The sequence below is a fragment of the Callithrix jacchus genome, chromosome 5, assembly GCF_049354715.1.
Source record: "Callithrix jacchus isolate 240 chromosome 5, calJac240_pri, whole genome shotgun sequence".
NCBI lineage: Eukaryota > Metazoa > Chordata > Mammalia > Primates > Cebidae > Callithrix > Callithrix jacchus.
Genome location: NC_133506.1, coordinates 32,014,205 through 32,040,238, shown reverse-complemented (window position 1 = coordinate 32,040,238; position 26,034 = coordinate 32,014,205). Strand labels below are relative to the sequence as shown.

General features: G+C 53.4%; 2 protein-coding genes across 7 annotated transcripts in view; one reads left to right on the top strand and one right to left on the bottom strand.

The window, feature by feature from the left end:
* The window catches only part of ABHD12 (abhydrolase domain containing 12, lysophospholipase), an 83,404-nt gene extending 62,876 nt beyond the window's left edge, over window positions 1-20,528 (top strand). For 3 of the 5 annotated variants that reach the window (XM_017972021.4, XM_035298525.3, XM_054255316.2), the window contains 10 exons: window positions 2,912-3,031; window positions 6,102-6,132; window positions 7,887-7,932; window positions 11,606-11,735; window positions 12,902-12,939; window positions 13,352-13,431; window positions 14,749-14,831; window positions 17,096-17,174; window positions 18,380-18,507; window positions 18,910-20,528. In XM_017972021.4, the coding sequence (XP_017827510.1) occupies window positions 2,912-3,031; window positions 6,102-6,132; window positions 7,887-7,932; window positions 11,606-11,735; window positions 12,902-12,939; window positions 13,352-13,431; window positions 14,749-14,831; window positions 17,096-17,174; window positions 18,380-18,507; window positions 18,910-19,285 (1,111 nt within the window). In that variant the 3' untranslated portion in view covers window positions 19,286-20,528. The remainder of the gene's footprint in view (window positions 1-2,911; window positions 3,032-6,101; window positions 6,133-7,886; window positions 7,933-11,605; window positions 11,736-12,901; window positions 12,940-13,351; window positions 13,432-14,748; window positions 14,832-17,095; window positions 17,175-18,379; window positions 18,508-18,909) is intronic. The other 2 variants (XM_002747526.7, XM_054255317.2) reach the window with 2 other exon arrangements.
* A 2,360-nt stretch (window positions 20,529-22,888) lies between these two features.
* PYGB (glycogen phosphorylase B) overlaps window positions 22,889-26,034 on the bottom strand; it is a 56,947-nt gene continuing 53,801 nt past the window's right edge. Inside the window, exons 19-21 of one of the 2 annotated variants that reach the window (XM_035298524.3) lie at window positions 25,155-25,221; window positions 24,382-24,506; window positions 22,889-24,094 (exon numbers count right to left, since the gene is read on the bottom strand). In XM_035298524.3, the coding sequence (XP_035154415.1) occupies window positions 24,007-24,094; window positions 24,382-24,506; window positions 25,155-25,221 (280 nt within the window). In that variant the 3' untranslated portion in view covers window positions 22,889-24,006. Of the gene's footprint in view, window positions 24,507-25,154; window positions 25,222-26,034 lie in introns of both variants that reach the window. The other variant, XM_008995871.5, reaches the window with a different exon arrangement.

Below are 26,034 nucleotides of genomic sequence, written 5' to 3'. Positions count from 1 at the left end.
CAGTGGCCTCTGAAATGTTCATTTTTATCTTTACCTCTTTCTTTTCTAAAGGGAAGACCTTAGTAAATTTGATCGTAAGATTGAGGGATGAAATAACTTTAAACTCTGTTCCGAGGCTTTCAAAACAGCAAAGGCTTTGTGAATAGATTATTATTTCTAGAGAGCCTTGTTTTTAGGAAAAACAAAAAGCAAAAAAAGAAGCTAGAAACAGGCTATAAGAGGCCAGGCACAGTGGCTCACACCTGTAATCCCAGCACTTTGGGAGGCCGAGTCGGATGGATCACTTGAGGCCAGGAGTTCGAGACCAGCCTGGGCTACATGGTGAAACTCTGCCTCTTCTAAAACTACAGAAATTAGCTAGGCGTGGTGGTGCACGCCTGTAATCCCAGCTTCTTGGGACGCTGAGGCAGGAGAATCACTTGACCCCAGGAGGCAGAGGTTGCAGTGAGCTGAGTTCATGCCACTGCACTCCAGTGTGGGTGACAGATGACAGAGCAAAGCTTGTCTCAAAAAAAAAAAAAAAAAAAGAAAAAGGAAACGAAAGAAAGAGAATATAAGGGAAGAATTGCAAACACTGGTTTGAACATATCTTTTCCAAGAACTGAACATCTAGATACTTAAAACAGCTCGATTTCTTTTCACATATAGCTTCTCACCAGCCGATGGTGATGGTGTCGGTTGTCTTCTAAGTATTTACTTTTTTAAGCCATAAATTTACATTGAGCCTAAGTCTTGTGGCTTCTTTGTTTCTCCTTGGAATACATTTTAATGTTGTCTTCTCTACACAAGTTGTGCTTCTGAACAACTGAATTAAAACTGAGCAACCTCACGGTGGCCTTTCCTTTTTTTCTCTGAGAAGCTAGCCCGAATCACAGCCTCTTTATCTAGCTGAGTTTATTTTTCAGTAGCCATAATGTCCCTTTCCGCTGTCTCAGAAATCACTGTGTATGTGAGAAGCTTCTAAATGAAATGCTGTGAGTAGCTTCCCAGTGTGGATGAGAGAACATTCAGACATTTCTAACAGTGGTCCTTGGTAAAGAACATAAAATGAGAAGGGAGGTTTTTGTTCTTAGTAGTTGGTGCTGGGATTAAAGTCTTTCATCATTTTCTGATTTGATTCACTCCAGCATTTACTGACCAATGTATGTCTGTGGGCATCTTCAGGTTTCTGTCTGAAGCATGACCTGTTTTGCACAGAGCTGCTGAGTGGGACTTGGTTAGCCTTCCTCCTGGTTAATACGAGCCTGTCCTGTTGCAGGAGGGTGTTTATGGTGGTGAGACTTAGGCTGGAAGTACTCACAACACCTGCATACATTTTCAGTTACCCAGAAAGGTTTTGTTTAGTGATGCCAAGTCTCAAGGCAGTGACAGCCAGCTGTGTGTTGGATGTGGCTGCTGTCCACTTCCATGCTCTTTGCAGTCACAATGACAGTAGACCCTCAGGCAACAGCAGGCCCAGCTCACCAACTGCCTCCACCATCACTTCATCAGACCGTCCCACTAGCTTCCTGAAAGGAGGGCCTCTAAGCCTAGAGTGAAGCCTGGGGGCCAAACCTAGTGGTGCCTGGCCATCGCCTGTCTGCTGAGAGGGGAGGCCAAGGAATGGGTCCTCTGCTGGCTGGGAGCTTCCTGGCTCTTCATTAGGAGCCCAGGTTTGGGGTGGGCTGGCTACTGGAAGCACATCAGCTCCCAGCACCTTCAAAATGTGCCATCCTATCTCTCAGGTTTATAACTGTATGGGAGTGATGATCATACTGATTAGATCCACCCCAAAATGTGATCCTCTTGAACAGATCAGAGAGACATTAGAAGTGAGATGCTGAAGCGCAGAGTCCGGGCGCAGTGGCTCACGCCTGTAATCTCAGCACTTTGGGAGGCTGAGGTGGGTGGATCACCTGAGTTTGGGAGTTCAAGACTAGCCTGACCAACATGGAGAAACTCTGTCTCTACTAAAAGTACAAGAAATCAGCTGGACGTGGTGGCACACGCCTGTAATCCCAGGTACTCAGGAGACTTAGGCAGGAGAATCGCTTGAACCTGGGAGGTGGAGGTTGCAGTGAGCCAAGATTGTGCACTGCACTCCAGCCTGGGCAACAAGAGCAAAACTTCATCTCAAAAAGAAAAGAAATGAGACGCTGAAGCTTAAGATCTAGACAATAAGAAGTTGGCCATTAATTTTTTTAAGATTCTTGTCACGGTAGCCAGAATGAATTTGAATAAGCTTTACAGAAAAGCTATTTTTTTGGACCCTCCCCAGTGATTAACAGTGTTCGACTTGGCCTGAGTTAAAACTAACCTTAGTATCTCTCTGAAGAAGGGTTTGGCCAGATAGACCAATGGCTTCGGAGTGCCTGACCAGGCGTGGACTGTGAGCAGGCCGGGAAGGTGCCTGCCTGCTCAACATTAGAAATGGCGTCTGTGATGGCCCGGTTTCTAGTCTGGCTCACAAGCATCGGTTTTGCTGAATGAGCACATGTGATGGCGTGTACTGTTTGAAATTCATTATGAGTTAAGCTGTGGACAGTTTAAGCATGGGGTTAACTGGGATGTGGGATAGGTATGAGGAAAGCACTGTTACTCAGGATGGACTAAGTGCTGCTTCTCTGCCAGGCCCCAGTGGTGACTGCCGCAGTGGAAGCCTTTGTGGCCCAGAAGAGGCTTGTCTGGCAATCAGGGGGACACTCCTGCTAAAGCTGTCAGTGCCATCCACACAGCCTGCAGTTCTGTGGTTATTGATTCTAGTGACAGGATAGTTTTCTACCACCCGCCCCCATCTGTACCCCTGTAGTTAGATGGGGTCTGCAGCTTCCTGATGTCGGACTTGAGCTGATTAAGTAATACCACAGGCAGACACCAGGATGAGGACAGAAGGAGCATCTGATCCTGTGCTCCCCTCTGTTTCTGTCCCCAGGCACACTGTTCCTGCTGTCTGGTGGAAGAACGCCCAAGGCAAAGACCAGATGTGGTACGAGGATGCTTTGGCTTCCAGCCACCCTATCATTCTGTACCTGCATGGGAACGCAGGTACCAGGTGAGGAAGAGAGCCCATCTTCGTTGTGGAGCACGGTTCCTTTTTAGAGTGGGAATGTCCTGGCCCAGTCTGCTGGAAACCAGCAAGAGCAAACCTGAGGTCCCACAAAATCGGGTCTACTGACCCACTGCAATGAGGGAGAGACTCCCAGCAACAAAGGGAAAGGCAGAGTTCTTACAGGATTGGGGGAAGGCAGAGTTTAGGTGAACTTTACACGAAGCAGTGTTCCCACAGGCTGAGGCCAGCAGGGATGTGCACCTTGGAGACCAAGCATGGGAAGCTGTGTGCAGATGCCCCTTATCTGGAGCTCCAGCCTGGGTTGAGATGGAGGAGGCTGAGTCTAGGCCAAGCTCCCCGGCCAGAGGGACATTTTTTTTTCTCCCTGTTGTAATCTCAAAGGGCACACCATCCACTGGTATGTGATTTGGGGAGCAGGGTTTCTCAGAGAATGAGGGCTTTGGGGTCCCTCTGAGGATGGGTCATGATGGCACTTGGCTGTGGCTGCCTTGGGCCCTTGGGAATGGGTATCTCCAGCTCACTGGCAGCTGGTTTTCTCCATATGTGTCATGTGGCCTGAAGTGGCAGGCAGATCTTTGTTACCTGTAAGATAGCTCCAGGGTACAGACAGGTGAGGCTGGAGCCAGGGCAGCCCTGGAGGAGAAGGCACACTTCCTGGAAAAAAGGTGGCAGGTGCTGAGAAGGGACGGGAGGGAAAGGCTGAAGGCAGCAGGTGCTGGGGTCCTTGCAGGCCGCCCTACAGTGTGATCTCTGCTTCCGGCTGTGAGCCCCGTGTTCACCCTAATGGACTGCTGGTGAAGTACATGCACTATTTGGTTGATCAACCCTGCCCGGTTTTATTTCAGATGCTTTTCCTGAGTGAGTCTAACGGCTAGTCCTTTCTACTGGCTGCACAAAAGTTGCTCTCCCTGCCTTAAAGGCAGCCTGGTGCTCCTTTCACACCATGTGATTGCTGTTCAGAAGAACCTCTTTGGGAGAGCCCAGCATGGATGCGGGGTGGCAGGGCGGGGAGCAGATGGGGATGGATGCATTTTTGAACTAAACATTGTTTGAGAACCACAACGGTCTTCATGTGTGAAAGAGGCAGCCAGGAGCCAGCGCAGAGGCAGACCCAGCATGGAGACAGGGCCACTTTAGGCTGGGGCAAGGGCCAGTGTGGCACCAGGGTGTGTCAGGACTGGGGGCAAACATTTTACAGCAGAGCCAGCAAGGAGAGCCATGCTGGGCCCTTCTAGAGGGAAAAGCAGGCCTAAGTGGGTGTCTGCATGGCGGAGCTGTGCAGAGGGCATTGCTGAAAGAGCCCAGTGGCATGGCCTGTGAGGCGGTTTCTGTGCCAGGGACAGCGTGGGCAGCTCCTGAATCAGGCTTGTCCTGCACAGTTTGCTTTCTTCTTTGTCTGGGACAAGCTGCAAGGGGTTTCTCTTCTGCTTTTCAAAGAGCAGACGACTACAAACAGCTGTTGCAGCATTGTTTTATAAATTAGGGAACTGTGGTTGGCTATGAATAAGGTTCAGTTCTGCAGTGCTCGTCATGTGGTTAAAAAGAAACCTGCCTGTAACTTGAGGTTCGGAAGAGATGCTCTGACTTCCAAGGGTTGCTGCCCCCCAACTCTTGCAGAGACCGCCTGGCTGCAGGCCCTACCACCCCCACGTTGCCTGCTTTCCTTGTCCTGTGCCTCCCCAGTGGGGTTTCACTGGTCTGCAGGATCCACCACCAGGTTTTCCTGAGGTCCAAACCCCCTGGATTCCCAGCAACTGTTCCTTATTGCTTAATGTAGGAAATTGCAGAAACTTAGCCACTGTGAACTCTGCAATGATAACTGAAATTATTTCACAGTGTTTCCTCCTTGTCTTGAAACTCATTCCTTTATTTATTTATATTTATTTTTTGAGATGGAGTCTTACTCTTGTTGCCTAGGCTGGAGTGCAATGGCCCGATCTCGGCTCACTGCACCCTCTGCCTCCCTGGTTCAAGTGCTTCTCCTGCCTCAGCCTCCCGAGTAGCTGGGATTACAGGCACCCGCCACTATGCCCAGCTAGTTTTTGTATTTTTAGTACAGACCGGTTTCACCATGTCGGCCAGGCTGGTCTGGAACACCCTGACCCTTTATATTTTTGTTTCTGTACTTTTGGCTTTCTCCTTCATCTCATGCTGGTCTCCCACCAGCAACACTCATGACCCCATACCTGAAATGGTGAGACCATTCCTGAGGAAGGAGGAGCACAGCTGGGGAGTATGGAGAGTGTGGAGTGGGACCCCCTTCCTCCCAGGTGGCCCTTGTCCCTGCTGTGGGGTCAGTCCAGGGTAACAGCTGGCCAACAGCTGGAAAGAAAGCAGGAAGGAAGCCTAAATAGGCCTCAGATGAGGAAGCACAAACTGGGTGTATGCGCCGAACGGGCTCAGTCTCAGTGGTGACATGCACGTTGAAGCTGTAGCTGGTGGGAGGCGACTGTTCCGGCACTTGAGGGTCTCTGTGAGGAGATTCTAGGAGCATATCCCATGTGCAGATCACATACCTGTGAAAGGCTGTACGGCAGGGTGGTCACGGGAACAAATGGAAGTCAGTGGCAGGTGGGAAACAGCAGAGATGACCAGGAGATGAGGCCAGGGCAGCGCGGGTAAGCAGAGTTCTGAAGGTCAGCTGAGATGCATGGAGTGAGAAGTGAGGGCAGAAAGTGCCCTCACAGGTCCCTTGGGGCTCACCCTCTGCCCACACAGGGGATCCCTGGCACAGGTAAGCCGGGAGGAGATGGGGTGGGGTGGATGAAGCCTTGCTGGATTTCCTTCAGTGTCTTTCTAGTTTGGGGTTGTAGGTGTGCGTTACCTACTGAAAAATAAAAGCAGTCATTAAGAAATGTCCCCCAAAGTGCTAAGACCATCTGCTCCTTAGCACAGCATTGCCACAGGCGAGTGTGGGGCCACTTAGGGGGACCCAAGGAGGAGGTCGCCCTCTTTCATCAGCCCCTCCCTGGTTTGGGGTACAGAGGACGAGTTAACCTGGGGCCCAACTCTGAGAAGATGCACTCATGCCACGTCCTGTTTCCTTCTCCAGAGGAGGTGACCACCGCGTGGAGCTTTACAAGGTGAGTGCAGGCGGCACCCACATCTGTTCCCTGAGCTTTTCCTTCCAGGGCAGAAAGTGAAGGGAGTCACCAGACTCACAGCTTGAGAGTTAACCATTGCTGGGCTGTTTCTGTGTGAGGGTCCTCCTGCTCTGTTGCCCAGGCTGGAGAGCAGTCGTGCGGTCACAGCTCATTGCAGCCTCGATCTCCTGGGCTCAAACAATCCTCCCCCTTTAGCCTCCTGAGACTGCAAGTGCATGCCACCACCATGCCCAGCTAATTTTTGTTTTCTGTAGAAATGAAGTCTCCCTATGTTGCCCGGGCTGGTCTTGAACTCCTAGGCTCAAACCAGCCTCCCACCTTGGCCTCCCAAAGTGTTGGGATAGCAGGAGTGAGCCACGATGTCCTGCCTTTTGTTGGGCAACCTTTGGGTGAGCGTGCTGGAAGGTAGGGCCTTGGCTGCTCTGCTGTGACTGCCCGTCACACTGCCTCTAGGGCTGGGCCCTAAAATCAGAATGTATGGGTGTGGTCGACCAAGTGCCAATATTGGCAAACTGCATAAATGGCATTGGAAGTTGTTTTCAGTGTTACCTTACTTGTGTATAAAATGAAAAGAGAAACCAGGTGCTGCTACACTGACTGCCAGATTGCAGGCTCACCCCAGTAGGGCATGCAGGCAGGGTTTGAATCAGCTTCCAGGCACCCGGTGGGAGTGCCTGCAGGGCTCCCCAGGTACAGGGAGTGCCTAGGGCGGGGTGTGCAAACCTTCACTTATGCTTGGTTGCTTGGTTTTATTCTTTATCTGGTTGTCTTGGGTCTTGGAGCCCAAGAGATGCTGTTGGAACAGCCTCGCTCTCCTCCCCTCAGAGGGGTCTGCACTGACCCACGGGGCAGAAGGGGTCAGAGACAGAAGCAAGAGCACACCCCGCTCTGTGCTATTGGAGGATTTTCCCCCTGGAGTAAACTGCATTAAATCAGGAAAGGTGGGGAGAGTCTGAGAAGTGACTGGTCTTTCTTTAAGGTTTCTGTTAAAAGAAATGATTCACCCTGCTGAGGTCAACAGGGCTGGAGCAGGTTGGCTGTGGGTGTAGGCTCTGCGGTGCCTAGGAGCTGGCAGGGAAGTGCAGGCTACCCTGGGGAAGCACCCGGCTCCCTCCCTAAAGAGGGGAGCAGTGATTCTGGGTGACCTGATGTTGTGGCAGTCTTGCTGGGGACGTCCCAGCAAGGGCATGGGGTGGGTGTGTGAAGAGTTATCTAAATGAGAGAGGTCAGCTCGTCTGTAGGGATTTAAAAAGAAAAATAACAGAAAATTGACAAGTACTCTTACAATCCAAGAAATACTGGGTTGTAGCAAGGGTCCCCAGATGGGGTCTCTGCACGGTGTAGCCCCCCTTCTGGGGGTGTGCCATCACACTGCAGCCCGGAGAGCTGTCTGTCCCCAGAGGAGGCCACCCCAGAGGCTGCCCTGCAGCATGAGTGGACTGCAACCTGGCAACTTGGGGAGTCTGCGCCTGGTCCCCTAGCGTCTAAGCAGCAGGAAGGGGATCCTTCCTGCATTCCCAGGCAGGGATGTCAGCAGGTCCTGCCGTGGCAGTTGGTATCTGCGTTTCATAAAACCCAGTCAGGAGTCAGGCAGCATGTCACACAGTCTTTATGAAGCCGCCACGGCATACAAGGCACAGGCCAGAAAGCTGGATGAGTTTAGTAAGAGGCAAGCTGCCCTCAATTCAGATGCTTGGATTTGTTGCCAAAAATACTTATTTTTCACTTTACAGGTGCTGAGTTCCCTTGGTTACCATGTGGTCACCTTTGACTACAGAGGTGAGGTTTCTTTTGACACATCATCTGAGCACAGTTCCACTGCCTCCTGGTGGTATCCCATGGGCAGGCCTCATTTGGAGAAGCTTGGAGCAAGGCCAGCGCCTGCGGGAGCTGTGCTGTGCTGGTGTTCTGAGTCCTGACAAAGCCCCTGATGCAGCTGCTGGGAGAGCCCCTTCTGGTAGGGGAGGCTCAGCGTGTGGAGCCCCCGTCGGATGCCCTGTCAGCAACATTTTTTCTTTTGAGATAGGGTCTCACTTTGTCATTCAATCTGGAGTGTGTACAGTGGCATGATCATAGCTTGTTGCAGCTTTGAGCTCCTTGGCTCAAGGGCCCCTCCTGCCTCAGCCTCTCGAGTAGCTGGGACTACAGATACATGACACCACCCTGGCTGTTCTTTTGTTTGTGTCTAGTGGAAATGGGGTATTGCTGTGTTGCCTAGGCTAGTCTGGAATTCCTGGCCTCAAGGGCTCCTCCTGCCTCAGCCTTCCAGTGTTGGGATTACAGGCATGAGTCACTGCACCCAACCTGCAACATTTGAGATTAGAAAATGCTGTCTTTTTTTCGACTCAGACTGTCTCTGCAGCTGGACATCAGACACATTTTATGCTCATCAAAGTTTGTCTTATTAAAGTTACGAAGACAGTAAGAACCGTTAAGAGAGGCCGGCACGGTGGCTCATGCCTGTAATCCCAGCACTTTAGGCGGCTGAGGCAGCTGGATCACTTGAGGTCAGGACTTCGTGACCAGCCTGGCCAACATTGTGAAACCCCATCTCTACTAAAAATACGAAAATTAGCCGGCGTGGAGACTTGCCCCTGTAGTCCCAGCTATTCAGGAGGCTGAGGCAGGAGAATTACGTGAACTCTGGAGGTGAAGGTTGCAGTGAGCTGAGATTGCACCACTGCGCTTCAGCCTCAATGACAGAGCAAGACTCCCGTTTCAAAAGAAAAAAAATACTGTTATGAGAGAAGATAGATTCTTCTGTGCCTCAGTATTTCTGCCTTTTTGAATGAACCAGGGCTTCCCACTGAACAGATCAAGAATTTATAGTTTGATACATACTAAGGACATTATGCTTTAATGGGCAACAGAAATACTTGGTGTTAACAGTGAGCGACTGGTTGGTTTGGTTTTGGTTTGGTTTTGGGACAGGGTCTCACTCTGTCACCCAGGCTGGAGTGCAGTGTTGTGATCTCAGCTCACTGCAACCTCTGGTTCAAGTGATCTTCCCAGCTCAGGCACATGCCACTACACCTGGCTAATTTTATTTTATTCTTTTAGGAGAGGATTTCACCATGTTGCTCAGGCTGATCTTGAATGCCTGTGAAGGTTGAAACCATCTACCCGCCTTGGCCTCCCAAAGTATTGGGATTACAAGCATTAGCCACTGCGACTGACTGAGTGACTGTTTTAAAGTGTATTCTTGCTGGGCACAGTGGCACACTCCTGTAATCCCAGCACTTTAGGAGGCCAAGGAGGGCAGATTGCTTGAACCCAGGACTTTGAGATCAGCCTGGGCAACAGGGCAAAACCCTGTCTGTACTAAAAATACAAAAAAATTAGCTGAGCATGGTAGCAGGTGGCAGTAGTCCCAGCTACCCGGGAGGCTGAGGTGAGAGGAAAGCTTGAGCCCAGGAGGCAGAGGTTGCAGTGAGCCAAGATCAAGCCACTGCACTCCATCCTGGGTGACAGAGCGAGACCCGGCCTCAAAAAAATTAAAAAAAGAAAAAAAAAAGTATTCCACAATGTAGTCCTCAGCTGGAGAGATCAGAGATGATGATGGCAGTGTGGCTGGTTGCCTCACCTTCTGGGGGCCAGGAGGGGTATCTATCCTCAGACCAAGAGGAGATATGGGAGGGACAAAGGAGAGCGGCTCTCACCTGGATGTGGGGTTGTGTTAATTCTCTCTTGCTGCTGTAACATGTTACCACAAATGTAGTGCTTTAAACCAGCACACATGTAGCGTCTTGTAGTTCTGGAGGTCAGAGATTGGAATCAGAGTGGGAGAAGGGCTCTCAGGGAGAATGACTGGCTGCCCTTTCCAGCCGCCCAGTGTTCCTTGACTCACAGCCCTTCTGTGATTGAGTCCCAGGTCGCCTGGCTCTGACCCTGACTCTTCTCTCTCCCTCTTCCTGATGAGGACCCTCGTGGTTATTTCAGGCCACAGTCAGCAGCTGTCATCCTTTTCACACCCTTCGTTTCCCAGCGATGTGACCCAGCACGTTTACAGGTGCCACTGATTACAACGTGGACACTTTTGGGGGCCACCATGCTGCCAACCATAGGGAAGAAAGTTCCATCAGGATGAGAGTTATGGGCTGGGAAAAACTCCAGAATGAGGAGTGGGAAAGTGTTTTTTTGCCCTCTCCTTCTTTTCTCCATGCTGACATGGGCTCTCTTCTGCTGCATGCTAGAGACCTTAGGAGAGGCAGAAGGGGCGGCTTCTTCCCACTCACCTCCCGTACTTCTCAGGAAACGAAATCCCATGCAGCAGTTTGTTTCACTTCTCGTGGAGTCTCCACATTTCTAAATGGCACCGAGACTCCCGGCTCTGTCTCCGACTGTCCCTCCGTCTCCCTCACTCCAGCTGCCTCTTGGTCCGCATCCCTCTGCCTCCTGTCCCTGTCTGTGTCTGTCTCTGTCTCCTGTCCCTGTCTCTGTTGCTGTCTCTCTGTCCGACGTCCCGGTGCCCCTGCCTCCCAGCCTGGCCTTAGCCCTCTGCAGGGCTCCCTCCCTCCTCTGGTGTCTGAGGCAGGAAGTGGGAGTGCGGGCTTTGCTTACACTGCACAGCTGCTCTTTCTGACCTTTGTGGTGCTTTCAGATCATCTGATCATGACTCACTGTTGAGCTGCTGGAAAGACAATTGCATTCCACCTTTGCTGGAGACCCCGGGAGGGACTCTTGGGAGGTTGTAATTTGTGGGGAGGAGAGGGTAGTATTTTGTGTTATGCAAACAAGATGCTAATTAACCTTAAGAGTAGCCAGCATCTTTCCTTTTCTGGGTGAGGGTTGCCTTGAACCCAGAAATGCCCTCCCTGTTCTGGAGCCTCTGGACTCTTCCCTGTCCTGCCCCCGACTAAGCCTTTGGTGTTGAGGAGGTAGGTGGGCTGTGCATCTGACCACGCCATCTGTACTGCTGCTCATCTGTCTGCTCATCTGAACTCCTGGATGCTGCTAGGGGAGGAATGGGAGAAGTATAGCGCTGAGGATGGTGGTGACAGAGGTTTCCACTGCCCCAGACCTCACTAGCCTGTCTGTTAAGAAAGACAGGGAGAAGGTGGGCTCACTTCCCCCCCATCATTGAGGGTGAGGCCCGCCCTGGCCCTGGCCTGAGGATGCCGGTGCCAGCTCTGAAGCTCTGTGGTCTGTCCTGTTGACTCAGCTCGCTGTTAGTTGCCATTCAAATTTGCAACTCACCAATTTAGAGTGACCCTGTGAGGGGACGTCTGGTTTGTGCAGTCAGCAGGGGCAGGGCTGCCTTCCCCAGGGCTGGAGAGGACGTGGGGGTGTGCCCGTTTTCCCCACTGCGTGCTCTGCCCAGTGGACTCTGGAAGGGCGGGCCGGGCAGGCCCCTCCCTGTCCCCTCCTGGCTCTGGGCTCCTTTTGGGAGGTGTGTGTGTCCAGGTTCCGTGAACTGTCTTTGACCTCACCTCCTGATGTTTGTCCCTCCCAGGTTGGGGCGACTCGGTGGGAACGCCGTCTGAGCGGGGCATGACTTACGACGCACTTCACGTTTTTGACTGGATCAAAGCACGAAGTGGCGACAACCCCGTGTACATCTGGGGCCACTCCCTGGGCACTGGGTACGGGCTCCCAGCAGGAGGCGGCCCACTCTCTGGGCACTGTGTATGGGCTCCCCACAGGAGGTGGCCCACTCCCTGGGCACTGGGTACGGGCTCCCAGGAGGCGGCCCACTCTCTGGGCACTGGGTACGGGCTCCCAGCAGGAGGCGGCCCACTCTCTGGGCACTGGGTACGGGCTCCCAGCAGGAGGCGGCCCACTCTCTGGGCACTGGGTACGGGCTCCCAGCAGGAGGCGGCCCACTCTCTGGGCACTGGGTACGGGCTCCCAGCAGGAGGTGGCCTTGAGTGGGAGCCAGTCTTCCTGGTGACTCCCATGCCTGGATCTAGAGAGGCTGCCATTCCTGAGGACACTGTGGCACTATTAGTCCGAACAAGCTTTGCTCCTCTCCTGTGGCGGAGGCAGGAGGGGAAGCTCTAAAGAGACCCCAGAGGGTTTGAGCTCCTCGTCCAGGAAGTGACATGGGACAGACATAGGCAGTGGAGGTCAAGGCGTGTCCACAGGGAGACTTGGCCCTGAGGAAGAAGTGTCTTCAGAGCTGGGAGAGGGCACCGTGGGTGGTTTGCTTCCCACATTGGTCAGGACAGGAGGCACTTCCACACTCCATTTGTGGACAGCCTGAGTCATCTGCTGATTCGAGGTCCATAGTCTCTGAGGGACCCAATCCCCAGATCTTCACTGCCATTCCCTTTCTGCCACCATTCCTTTCAGGGCAGCCCTTTTACATGCTGGGAAGCATCTAGGAGAAAAGTGAGTGGGGGGCGCCAACCATCCCTCTGGCTGTCTGCATGGGGCCCACGAGGCATGGTCTTGGGATGGCGAAAGACCCTGGGCATGGTGGGCTGCAGGAGAGGTGCAGGCAGATGCTGGCCACCCCCAGCCAGCGGGTGGTCCAGTCAATAGGAGGGCACGGGCAGCAAGAGGCAGCAGGACACACCTTAGGGACAAGGAAGCTGTGGATGCAACCCTCATTGCAGGGGTCAGCTGATGGCGGGGCAGCTGGGTCACCCCCAGTGCTAGAGGCATCTCCATTTCCCCAACTCTGTCCTGAAACTCCAGTAGCTTCACAGACCCCATGGCTCCTCTGAACACTTTGCAGCATAAGACCCAGCTCATCTCAAACAATTTTATCATAATTCAACTGAGCTATGTTTTCCCCTTTTCCCAGTGTGGCAACAAATCTGGTGCGGCGTCTCTGTGAGCGAGGTGAGTGCCTCGTTGGGCCCCAGCCATGGTGGTGGGCATTTAGGATGCTCCCGAGTCCCGGCCCTGCTGCAGGTGCTCAGTGTCTTCACGGAGCAGCATGGGCTGGACATTGAGGAGGCGCCCAGGGTTGACCACACCACCCTCCCCATGATATACCTGTGGAGCTGGAGAGCCTCACACAGGCCTGGCCTCAGAGAGGCTGCATCAGCAAGTCCGCTTTTTAGGAGTGACCAGAGCCATCTCTGGTCCCCTGGTGGGCGACCCGGGAGCTATCTGAGGCCTGTCGAGGTGGATACTGGGGAGGAGGTGCTGTGGGCTCCCTGTGCTGTCTGGGGGCCCCTCAGAGCTCCACAGGTTGCATGTATGTCTCTGGCTTCCTGCCCACCTCTCAGTTTCCTGTTTGTTTATCTAGAGACGCCTCCAGATGCCCTAATTTTGGAATCTCCATTCACTAATATCCGTGAAGAAGCTAAGAGCCATCCATTTTCAGTGGCAAGTACAGATTTTATGAAAATTCAATTTTTATTATTAAAATAATTACCATAGAAATAACTACAGGATCGATTATTATTTTAAATTATTATTTAAATATTCTAATGAATACAGATTTCATTAAAAATTAATACTAGTTTCGGCCACAGAGCTGCCCAAGATGTTTATAACCTGCAGCCAGGTGAAAGGACAGGTCATAGTTGGGTCATTTGATGGCATCTGGACCCACCGGAGGCCAGGACAATGTGGCATCATTGGCTGCATTGTGTTGGCAGGACTGCCTTCCTGCTCAGGAGTGGAGCCAGGGTTCCCCCCGACCCCCACCCTGCAAGGACAGTGCTTGCAGGGCTGGACTCTGGACCAGGGAGTCTGACCTCCCAGTTGTATTTTGGGGTAAAGCCCAGGTGAAACCTAGCGGGAATTCTGGGTAAGCCAGGCCCCACCCAACCTATGCCCTCCCAGCTGGGAATGGAGCCTTGGACCTTCTCTTAAAGCCTAGCCAGTTGGCCGGGCACAGTGGCTCACGCCTGTAATCCCAGCACTTTGGGAGGCCAAGGCAGGTGGATCATGAGGTCAGGAGTTAGAGACCAGCCTGGCCAATATGGTAAAACCCCGTCTCTACTAAAAATACAAAATTCAGCTGGGCACAGTGGCATGTGCCTGTAACCTCAGCTACTCAGGAGGCTGAGGCAGGGAATTGCTTGAACCCGAGATTGTGCCACTGCTCCAGCCTGCACAACAGAGCAAGACTCTGTCTCAAAAAAAACAAAACAAACTTAGCCAGTTATGTTCCCTCCTTCCCACTTTGGTTCATGACCCCCACGTTCCCCACTGGCCATGTACTTCTCGGGCCTATGTCCGTCTGTCCATCCTGTTCTCGCTGTTCAGTTACGGACCAGGAGAGCCTTTTAACTTAGCTTACTTTTCAGTGCTGTTTTTCTTAAATTATGTGAGGAAACTGTCTGTAGACTCCATTTTCTCAAGGGTGGCGGCCCTGGTTTCTGTGGGAAGACTAGTGTCTGGGCTGGATTCTGGCCTAGCTGGGAGGTGTGGGAGCCCCATTTTCAGGGCAGCCCCTGCCGTACCAGTCTGTGGGGCCTGGTAGGTGAGTCTTCTGTCCCCAGCAACAAAGCCAGGACATGGCCAGAGCAGAAGGTGCCAGGGCACAGCTCTGGTGGCCCCTTGGCTGTATCACCCCTGCTCCCTTAGAGTAGTTATGGGCCTTATAGGTTCCTGAACTTGAACTGTCTGCATCCTTGACCTTTGCCTGGAAATCTTAATCAGTGCTTCTGAGAATGGTTTCCATCTTGTCTCCAGATATATCGATACTTCCCTGGGTTTGACTGGTTCTTCCTTGATCCTATTACAAGCAGTGGAATTAAATTTGCAAATGATGAAAAGTGAGTACTGTCGGGGAGGAACTAATTTTTCTATTTAGAAAAACTCGGAGAATCCCTGGATAAGCTTCTTTAGTCACAGTAATCAAATAGGGTGGAATTCAGAGTATTTAGGGTTGTTCTCTAACAAACAGGTCTCTTAAAAAGGGAAAACCTGCCAGGGACCGTGGCTCATACCTATAATCTTAGCACTTTGGGATGCTGAGGAAGGCAGATCACTCGAGCCTAGGAGTTTGAGACCCTGTTGGTCAGGCTGGTCTCGAACTCCTGACCTCAGGTGATCTGCCCACCTCAGCCTCCCAAAGTACTGGGATTACAGGTGTGAGCTACTGCGCCTGGCCGATACTGTTCTTCAGAAATTGTCTTTGCCTCAGCTATTTGATTTATGTTTGGTTATAGAAAAATATTACAGTTTCTTAATAAAAATCTATTAGGTAAACCAAAAGTTAAGTATTCTAGTTAAGGATTTTTTAAAAACCTTTTCAGATCGTATTGACATTGTCCGTGATTTTTTTTTTTTTGAGACGGAGTTTTGCTCGTTACCCAGGCTGGAATGCAGTGGCGCTATCTCAGCTCACTGCACCCTCCGCCTCCTGGATTCAGGCAATTCTCCTGCCTCAGCCTCCTGAGGAGCTGGGATTACAGGCATGCGCCACCATGCCCAGCTAATTTGTGTATTTTTAGTAGAGACGGGGTTTCACCATGTTAACCAGGATGGTCTCAATCTCTTGACCTCGTGATCCACCTGCCTCGGCCTCCCAAAGTGCTGGGATTATAGGCATGAGCCACCGCACCCAGCCATGTCTGTGATATTTTTATTTCATGGGTTTTGATTTCTTCAAAAAAGAGGGAAAGTAGGTGCCATGGCTCATGCCTGTAATCCCAGCATTTTGGGAGGCCAAGGTAGGCAGATCATGAGGTCAGGAGATTGAGACTATCCTGGCTAACATGGTGAAACCTCATCTTTACTAAAAATACAAAAAATTAGCTGGGCATGGTGGCACGATCCTGTAGTCCCAGCTACTCAGGAGGCTGAGGCAGGAGAATTACTCGAACCCAGGAGGCAGAGGCTGCAGTGAGCTGAGATCGCCCCACTGCACTCCAGTCTGGGTAACAAAAGCGAAACTCCATCTCAAAATAAAAGAGGGAAAGTAAACCACCCTATACATATTTAATTATTTTCAAATCTACAATTTGAAACAGAATATGAAAAAAATGGAGTATTTTTTCCCCTCAAGTATGTTTTGGTTCTAAAAATAAAAATAGAACAAATGAAAAGTTGAACAAATATTATAAGCAACAAACTCTGCTTGTTTGTAAATTTTACTGCTTTGAAACTTGAAAAAGAATTATCTAAGTGAACTGGTTTCCTTCTTTAAAAGTCAGGTTGAGTACCATGCCCCCGAAACTGCGTTTGGCCTTGACCCTCCCAGCTGAGCCACGTGAAATGCCTGTGGCCCTGGGTGAGACCGCAGCCTCAGCTCACTGGAAGTCAGAGGCCTGGCTCCCAGGGCACGCGGGCTTTCCTGAGCTCAGGTGGGCCATGGTCTGGGAAATCCCAAGCACTGCCACTTTATCTAGAGCCTCAGGTTGGAGGGACTCACACATCAGAAACGCCTTGCCGGGAACCAGAGTGTGTGCCTTCTGCCAGCAGCAGAGACAGACAGCATGGGGGCTCCCCACCGGGTCCTGCCACAGGTGCCGGGAGTGCACCAGTGTTGCCCTCAAGGAGTAGACAGCACTGTCGGGGAGGGGATAAAGGAGACTTGGGTCAGGCGCCCCTCAGTGAGGGCCGCAGAGGAGAGCCCAGGCTTCACCGGCCCTGGCAGCCCGTACTTCTGTTACGTGATTTGCTGAAGGATTTGGATCTGTCTAATCCTAAAAATCCTGATTCACTTCTAAACGTTCAGAGTTGGAGTGACCGTAAGTTAGAGGCACTGCTCTTTACCAACAGGTTCCTAACATTCACTTACTCTAAGTTTCTTGGCCCACCTGAATTATTCAACTTACAAATACTGTTTTGTGACTTTTAAAAAATACATCTATTGGGAAAATAATCGTTTTCAATCTTCAGAAGATATGCTGGGGCCAGTTTTGGTGAATGAGTTGATATATAGCTGTGATTGACACCTGTCACCTAGCTGGAATAGATGTTCATAGAAACAATGAAGGGTTAACTTTAGTTGTCCAGCAGAAATCGGGACAGAGGGTCTGGGCAACTCTGGCCCTTTCCCGGGTCTTGGCCTAGCCCCTTCTCCCTCCCACAGTGTGAAGCACATCTCCTGTCCCCTGCTCATCCTGCACGCTGAGGATGACCCGGTGGTGCCCTTCCAGCTTGGCAGAAAGGTGGGTCCTGGCCTCTGCCTCTGGTGCAGCCAGCATGTTGTACACTCAGCCGATGTGGGTGGGCCAGGCTGGGAGTGGGCAGGCAGGAAGGCAGCCTATGTGGGTGGGCCAGGCTGGGAGTGGGCAGGCGGGAAGGCAGCCCCTGCACACTGCACCAGCCACATCAGGCCCAGGAGGCCAGCTCATCATCCTGCGTCATCTCCAGGCTGCTTGGGAAGGACACAGGCGATCTGGTGTCAAGGGTGGGGCAGGGGCCCACTGATGGATACTGATTCCAGGAGGAACTGTGAAAAATAATCAGATAGTTCCCAGTCCCCACACAGGGTTCCCAGGGTGGGCTGCCGGTATTATTAGAGCCCTGGCCAACCTGGGACTCAGCTGGAAGGGCTCGTCAGTTATGGGCTGAAGGCAAAGAACCCCTTGCTGAGGATCTCTCCAGCCCATTATAGGAGTCACAGTCAAAACTGATACAGAAGCTTCTAGTCTGTTTCCTTGCCTTTGAAATTGCACTGATACCAAAGCAGACCATGTTGTTTGTGGGGCCTCAGTGTTTGCTTTTGCTGAATTTGCCCTGACTGCCAGCCACAGAGTAGGGTAAGAGAACGCTGCCTGGGTCTTGGTTATGGCGAGGGCAGGGCAAACTAGTTGGGTGTGTGCAGGCCTCATCTGCAGATTCAGCCCAGGGCTGGGCTTCCTGCTCTGACAGCCCCATGCAGTCAGGCTCCGTAAGGCACACACACGATGGAGCTGCACAGGGCAGAGGCAGGATGCAGAGGCGCCCAGCAGCGCACAGCTCAGGCCCACCCGCTCTTGCTGATGTGGCGGGGGGTTGAAGTGGACACATCGAGTCCATTTCAGCTAAGCCTGAGGCACAGACCCTTTCACCCCAGCTCCTGAAGACTGCCATGCCATCTCCCAGGCACCTGGCCTGGCCCGTCCAACTGGCCGCTCCCTAGAGGAAGGGCAGTCTGGAAGGTGTGAGGACAGTGTCTCGAGTGGTGGGTGTGCCAAGGAGCCAAGCCTGGGCCCAGCTCCTGCCAGCCTACCCCTGGGCCTCCAGGTCCTGACCAGCTGTGGCGACAGAAGCAGTGTACGTGGGACTCTGGACTGGTTTCTGTTGAAGGGGAAGCTGCCAGGCTGGTGTTCCTCGGGCTGGGACCTGCACGCCAGGCTACTGCCTCAGGCACTGACCTCTCTGTCCTCAGCTCTACAGCATCGCCGCACCAGCTCGAAGCTTCCGAGACTTCAAAGTGCAGTTTGTGCCCTTCCGTTCGGATCTTGGCTACAGGCACAAATATATCTACAAGAGCCCCGAGCTCCCACGGATCCTGAGGTGAGCCATTCTCTTCCCACCAGGGGCTGTCTGGGCAGTGGTGGCTCACACCTAAGCATGAAGCAGGTGGCAGCTCCTAAAGCTGCTTGGGGGGCCTCAGTGGGGTCAAGAGTCACTGTGACCTGGGAGCCTTCCATTTCCTTGGCAGAGGGCTTTGAGGGAGTGCCTGTCTCCCCTTCCAGAACTGCTCCCGTGATCATGAAAGGCGAGCCACCTCCCTGTCACACAGGGTGTATAGATCCACACAGACACACAGCAGGACACACACTCACAGGTGGCCACACGTTTGAGAGCAGTCAGACACAGACACCCCAGCCACTCTCAGGTCAGGCCTGTTTCACACACCTCTCAGGTGTACATGCTGCCCCTGGGCCAGCTCCTCAAAAACCTGTTTGTCCCCAGCTACTTCCTGAAGAGACGCTGTGCTCGACTGCCCTACACTGGCAGGACATGGGCTGCAGACCGGAGGGTCATGAGTAGCCACCTGGGCCTAGGTGCAGAGCCCAAGCCTGAGGGTGAGGCCTTGGCAGTAGTGACAAGGGCAGCGTGTGGAGCGGACCAACACCTGCCCTCCGCTGCACTGCCCTGGGCCCCATGCAGGTTGCTGCCAAGACTCGCCTACCTGCCTGTCAGAGGATACAAGCCCCACTCCACCGCCTGGCTGTGTGGCCTTGGGCAAGATGCTAACCCTCCCTGTGCATGGGACAAAGCTTCTAAGCCTAGGAGGGTGTGGTGCTTTGACCCTGAGCACTGGACCCATGGACAGGGCTTCTGCTAATGGTGACAGTGTTGTGCCAGCTGGCTCCAAAGAGCAGGTCAAGGTGCCAGTTTTTCTCTGCAGGGGACTGAGATTGGTGGCCAGAATCACCTCCTAGTGCTGTATATCCCAGGAGTAACTTCTGCTTTTCTTCAGCTGCCTTTGGAAGTTCCAGAGGCAGAGCTATGTCCTGTTAGCGGCCTGCCGTTCCCGGGCACAGGTGCCTGGGTTGCTGAGGGACAGTGAGCTGAGGGAGCACAGGTTTGCTTTCGGTTTCTCACCTTCCCCATCATAAAAGGAAGACATTTATAGAAAATCGAGACCAGAGTGTGTAACTGCGAAGCTGAGAGTCAAGAACCAGAGCCCTGGCCTTGTCTCTGCCTGTGTGTTGGGCTTTGACTTGGCACTGTGAGCTCATGCCCTGCCTACCTCACTGAGTGCTGCTCTGGGCTGAGCGAGTCTGCCGGGCTTCTGGCTGCCTTCTTTCCGTGCAGCCTCTGTCTGGCCTCCTTAGATCTCAGTGAGGACTGTGGGGAGGGGTCTCTGGTCTGACCTCAGATGATTGGCTCCTGATTGTCCTGTGGTCTAGGGAATTCCTGGGGAAGTCGGAGCCTGAGCACCAGCACTGAGCCTGGCCGTGGGAAGGAAGCATGAAGACCTCTGCCCTCTTCCCCTTTTCCTCCAGTCAGCAGCCCGGCACCCCGGAGCCCCGGGGGAGGCCAGCATCTGCGATGCTCAGGAGCCCCGTTCACACCTGGAGAGGACTCAGATGCCAGGGGGGAGGCCTCTGCAGGCCTGCAGTGCCCGGAGGCCTGGGCATGGCTCTACGTGGAAAGCCCAGGTGGCAGGCATGTGGCCTTCTCTTCTTGCTGCCACTCAGCTTGAGATCTTGTTGGGAGACTTACTGACAGTAGCTGGCCATCACTGCCTGGTTGATGCTGCACTGAGCTGGGCGAGGGGAGTCCAAGCAGGGGACTTTTGGGGCTCGGGACCACACTGAGCTTTCCAGAACCACCCGCAGAGAATGTGGGACCCAGGTTCTATCTGCCCCTTCCCAGCACACAGAATGACTCCAGTGGTTCCATTGTCCTCACCTACCCTGTGTACCTGCTTGCCTCCCTCAGCCGCCCTGCCTCCCCTGGGCTGGTCCACTCACCCACAGTGGAGGTGCCTGGGATCTGCACCTCCTCCCCTTTTACCCACCTGTATGCCTAACCTGGCCTTAGACTGAGCTTTATTTAAGAATAAAATCGTGGTGGTGGTCCTTTTGCCTCTCTGCGGCACAAGAAGGGTTAATGTTACCTCCTGCCATGCCAGGTGCCCCGTACACTCTCAGCCCTACCCAGAGGCACCCACAGCCCCAGCCAGGCTCACAGCCCAGAGCCTCCAGCCACTTCAGACCCACTCCATGACCCAGCTTCAGGCTATGAAATTTTTCAGTCCCAGCAGCTCAGAAACTTGCCAGGTAGGAAGTTTGATTCAGCTGCCCACCCCTTTCTCCAAGTTGCAGGCCCAGCATCAGCAGCTGTGGGCTAGCACAGAGAGCCCAGAGGCCCCTTTTTGCTGGGGTCAGATCTAGAGAACATGCAGGGGAGCAGCTGAGTAGATGCTCCTGAGGTCAGCTCATGAGAACACTGGCCCTCCTGGCCAGGGTCTGCCCCCGGTCCCTAACGGGTGTGTCAGTTGTTCTGCCCACTCATGGCCCCAGACACATGCCCCCAAGTTGTGATCTCCTTGCACAGCTGAGCCATGGGACCCAAGTGGCACCACAGAGCATTTTTCTGTGAGGCTGTAAGAGCCGCTGCACTAGGCAGCCCCTTCTTGAGGACGCACGTGGACTCGAGCACAGAGCCCAAGGCTGCTCTCCTAGCCTTGACACACACCGCAGCTCCTGACCACGAAGTAGAGGCAACCTGCTCTATCTGGACGGGCCTTCATCTTTTCCTGGTTTTTTGGTCTCTGTAAGCTACTTTGGATCTTTTGTTGGGGGAACTGAGGCAAGATATAAAGTAAACATACAAGCTACTGGTGGGTTTGTTTTTGAGACAGTCTTGCTGTTGCCCAGGCTGGAGTGCAGTGGCGTAATCATAGCTCACTGCAGTTTTCCCACCTTTGCCTCCCTCCCAAATAGCTGGGACTACAGGCATGTGCCACCACACCCAGCTAATTCTTGTATGTTTTGTAAAGATGGGGTTTTACCACATTGCCCCAGCTGGTCTTGGACTCTTGAGCAATCCTTCTGCCTCGCCTCCCAGAGTGCTGGGATTACAGGCATAAGCTATTCTGTTCAGCCAAGCTACTTTTTTTTTAGCAAAACACTAACAGATGCAGATAAGACTGAGAAGGGTGCACTGTGTGGCAGCTGCTCCACCATCACCTGTCAGCTTGTTACATCCAAGTGCCCTACCCAGGGCTGCTGAGCTCAGTACTTTGCTCCAAGCGACTCATCCCTGGGGCAGAACCCCACAGACCTGGGGAGGCAGGGACTCCCAGAGCACCATCTTGGTGCCCCCCACCCAGGTGCATGGTGGGTGTGAGGATGAGGACAACCTGGCAGCAGCAGCCCCTGCATGACCCGGTCTGAGGCCAAGGAGCCCGAGGCGCTCTGGCATCCCAGTTCTTGGATCTTCAGGGCAACACTGAGCCCTGGGCTCATTTCTCTCAATTTCTTAATCAGCAGCTATGCAACTGAGGGGGGATGTGGGAGACAAAAGCCACAGGTGCAAAAAGGGACCAGTATAAGTCACACCAGAAAGGCCAGTGTTTCTTATCCCGATAGCATGTTTAGTAACGGCTGGATTTGATAGGATTTTTAGAAAATAGCTAGCTTGGGCGCAGCTGCTCATGCCTGTAACCCCAGCACTTTAGGAGGCCGAGGCAGGGGGATCCTGAGGTCATGAAGTTCGAGACCAGACTGGCTAACATGGTGAAACCCGATCTCTACTAAAAATACAAAAAATTAGCTGGGCATGGTGGCAGTCGCCTGTAATCCCAGCCACTCAGGAGGCTGAGACAGGAGAATCAGTTGAGCCCAGAAGGCAGAGGTTGCAGTGAACTGAGATTTGCCACTGCACTCCAGCCTGGGCAACAGAGCAAGACTCTGTAATCAGGGGTGGGGGGGAAGCTAGCTGGCTTGGCCAGGTGCAATGGTTCACACCTGTAACCCCAGCACTTTGTGAGGCTGAGGTGGGCGGGTCACTTGAGGTCAGGAGTTTGAGACCAGATTGGCCAACATGGCGAAACTAAAAATACAAAAATTCGTTGGGTGAGGTGGTGGGAGCCTGTAATCCCAGCCACTCGGGAGGCTGAGGCAGGAGAGTTACTTGAACCTGAGAGGCGGAGGTTGCAGTGAGCTGACACCACACCACTGCACTCCAGCCTGGGGGGACAAAAAACTCAACAGCCAGCTGTTATGGCGCAGGTGGCCCCAGGTCCCGCAGCCGTGGAAATTCGAGCTTGTCTGCCTTCAGTCCCAGAATGATGGGGTGTCCTTCAGCAGGGGACCTGCGGCTCACTTGCAGGTCTCATCCTTGCATTGGCACCACCCTGGGCCTCAGGCCTGTGTTCTCTCGTTTCCCACAGCCTCACAGCACCACCTGTAGTTAGTAAAACACAGTCCCCACGTCAGCCAACCACAGCCACGAAGGTTTAATCAGTTTCTCACACAAGGCAGTAACAATGAGTAGCACAGTGGTGGTCAGGGTGGTGGCCCCAGTGGCCAGCTGAGGGAGTATGGCCTCCCCGCAGAGATGCCGTCTGCGGCAGATGCTGTCAGGCCACAACTATGGCCCAGCACTTGCCCCACTCAATAAAAGGCTGAAGTGCTCTGGTGGGCCGTGCATCGTGTGCAGATCCTCCTGGTGGGCACTGGAGGCCGGGGTGAGAAAGAGCCTCCTGCAAGCCCAGGTCCAGCATGCAAGGTGCCAGATTTCAGCAGTTCCACAGGGAAGGACAGTGGCCTGTTCCCTGCCCTCTCTCTTGGGCAGTGGGAGGCAGGTCACCAGCCTTGAGGAGGGACAAGGCTATGAGGGGCTCAGCCCCACTTCCCAGTGCCAGGCCTGCTGTCCAAGCAGGGTTCCTCTGGGACCACTTGGTCCTTTTTCCAGATGAGGGTGTGGCACAGGTGGAAAGGGAGGGAGAATGGAGCCAGGCCCCTATGTGTACAACAGGAAATGCACCTCAGGACACAGCGGGAGTCGGAGGGAGGGCACACACCTCTTCCCCGCCAGGCAGAAACGCCCACAGCAGGGCCTCCTCAAGCACAGAAGTAACCATGCGCAATTTTTAGTTGCTAAAACAAGAAAAGGCTTCAGCTAGTTTCATTTCCATGTGTAGTTATTTCTTTAGAATAAGCAAAACAGGGCTGCATCAGCTCCATCCTGACCAAGGCCTCTGAGACACCAGACACAGGTACCCACTTGTGTTCTCTCCAGTCATCCCAGGTCCCAAGCACCCACACAACGCCCGGGACGGCTACAAAAGGAAAGCCCCAACTGTGTCCATGACCCACATACGAGATGCAGAGCCAGGGCAGGGGCAGAGGGCTGTGAAGGTGATGCCTTGAGAATCCGACCCCTCCCAGCATGGCCAGGAGGCAGGGCTGGGTAGGGTGACGGGGCCCACGTGGGGCCTTGGCCTTTCCCTGTGGCTGGTGGCCCAGATGCTGCAGTAACACATGTTCCCAGGCTTCACTATGGCCACTGGCCCAGACCCCAGAATACAGAGGTTCCAAGCGAAGGACATCAGCTTATAGCAAGATGTGTGCAAACTTTTGGAGGCGCCCAGCAGGTGGCTCCACCTGCCTCCCACTCTGGGTGGGGCAGGTGGGCGGAGGCTGTGGTGCTGGCCACGACCCTTTGTACTGCCAACTCTGGCTTCCTTTACAAGAAACTAGGAGAATTGTCACTCCCAGCACCTCCCTTCCTTGCCGTACTCTCCCAAAACCGCCTTGACCCCCACGGTCCTTCCTGGAAACATGGTACTGAGAAAAGCAAGGACCACGAGCAGCTGGCAAAGTGCTTGGGGAAAAAAAGGAGGTGGAAAGTCAGCAAGGAAACAAAAGCCCGCTGGTCCCGCTGAGGCGGGGTGCCTAGTCCCGGGGGATGTTGGGGGGTGGGATCTGCAGGTCGGAGGGCTCCACGCCCCAGATCTCCCGCGCATACTCTGTGATGGTCCGGTCACTGGAGAACTTGCCCGAGCAGGCAATGTTCCTGATGACCTTCTTGGTCCACTCCTTGGGGTTCTGCGAGGAAGGAGATGCTAGTTAGTCTCTGGTGCCACAGGGCTAAAGGCTGCTAAGAGCAGGAGATTGCAGAGCTTGAGGACTTTCCAGATGAGCTCCAAGCCCTGGGGCCACCTGCTGGAAGGGACATTACAATCAACTGTTGAAAAGGGGGCCCCACTAACCAGGAAAGCTACCACATAACTAGATACAAGAAGCAAGGAACTGGAGAGAAGGTCCCGGTTGCTTAAGGCACACATGGCCCCCAAGACAGGGATAGCACCAGCTAAGAACTGCTCAGGAAGGTCCAGTGCCACAGGACACGGACAGGCACTCTCCTTCCACCAGGGAGCTCACGGCTGCCACAGGTCACAGGCCACACCAGGCCAGGCTCTCCTCCAGGTCAGCCCTAATTGACGGAAGAGAAGGTCCCTCCCAGAGGCCTGCCTGTCACTCAGTTTCCAGGCCCCACGTTCCTTTCTTGGCCATTAGAAGCTGTTTTTTCAAGGGAGGGAGTGATGGGAGCTTCCCTAAAGGCAGGCATAGCTGACTGATGACAAATCCAAAACAAACCCCTCCGACCTGCTTAGCTTGGGAAATAATCCAACCCGACATGTCCACACAGACCCACCCAGCTGCTCCTCCAGCCCCTGGGCCCAGGAGCCTCACCCGGTACAGCTGGTCCACCTGTGCCTGGCACCGCACGTAGGCGTCATAGTCTGCAAACACCTTGAACCTGGAATGGGTGACAGGAGGCTAGGCGGGGGCAGCAGGGAACCCTGCCCACACTGTCCCAAGGGGAGAGACTCATGGCAGGAGGCCAGGAACCCTCCACCTGGTCCTGCCCAGGGTGAAGGAACCCAGGCAGCTGGTCAGAGCCAGGATGCGCCAGGCCCATTTGGCCCAGGGTGAAGGAGCCCAGGCAGCTGGTCAGAGCCAGGATATGCCAGGCCCATTTGGCCATGGGGCTTCTCTGTGAGCAGCACTTGTGTCCTGGGACAGAATTTTAGAAAAACCTTATTTCAGCCAAACATTCCTTTAAATAAACTGGCATTTAAAGCACGTCTTCCACATGCAGGGCCACTAGAGCTGCACAAGGGAGAGGCCTCCTGTGCAGACGGCGGAGAGCCGTGGCACCTCCTCGGGGCAGGAGGCACTCGCCGGGGATCGGCATCTCCATTTGCCACCTGTCTCAGGTCTAACGGGATTTTCCTACACAGGAAACAGTGACTTGCAGTTCCTGATGTGCTGAACAGAGATGCCGGATTTATGAATCTAAACGTGCATTTCTGTTCACTGTCAAGTCAGAAGCACATTTCCTGGAACGCAGAGTTCACAGTGTGAAAAGCACTTCTGTTATCACAGATCTCAGCAGGGCCCAGCTTCCAGAACAGATCCCAGCATGTGCTCAGATCTGGGTGACTGAAGCCAACAGGTGACACGGTCATCGAAGAGCAGCAGGTAAACGAACCCAAGGACGGCTCAAAGTGGAGGGCAGGTGAATTTGCAACCCTCGACGGATTCAACTTTTGCCAACAGGGTAAGGAAC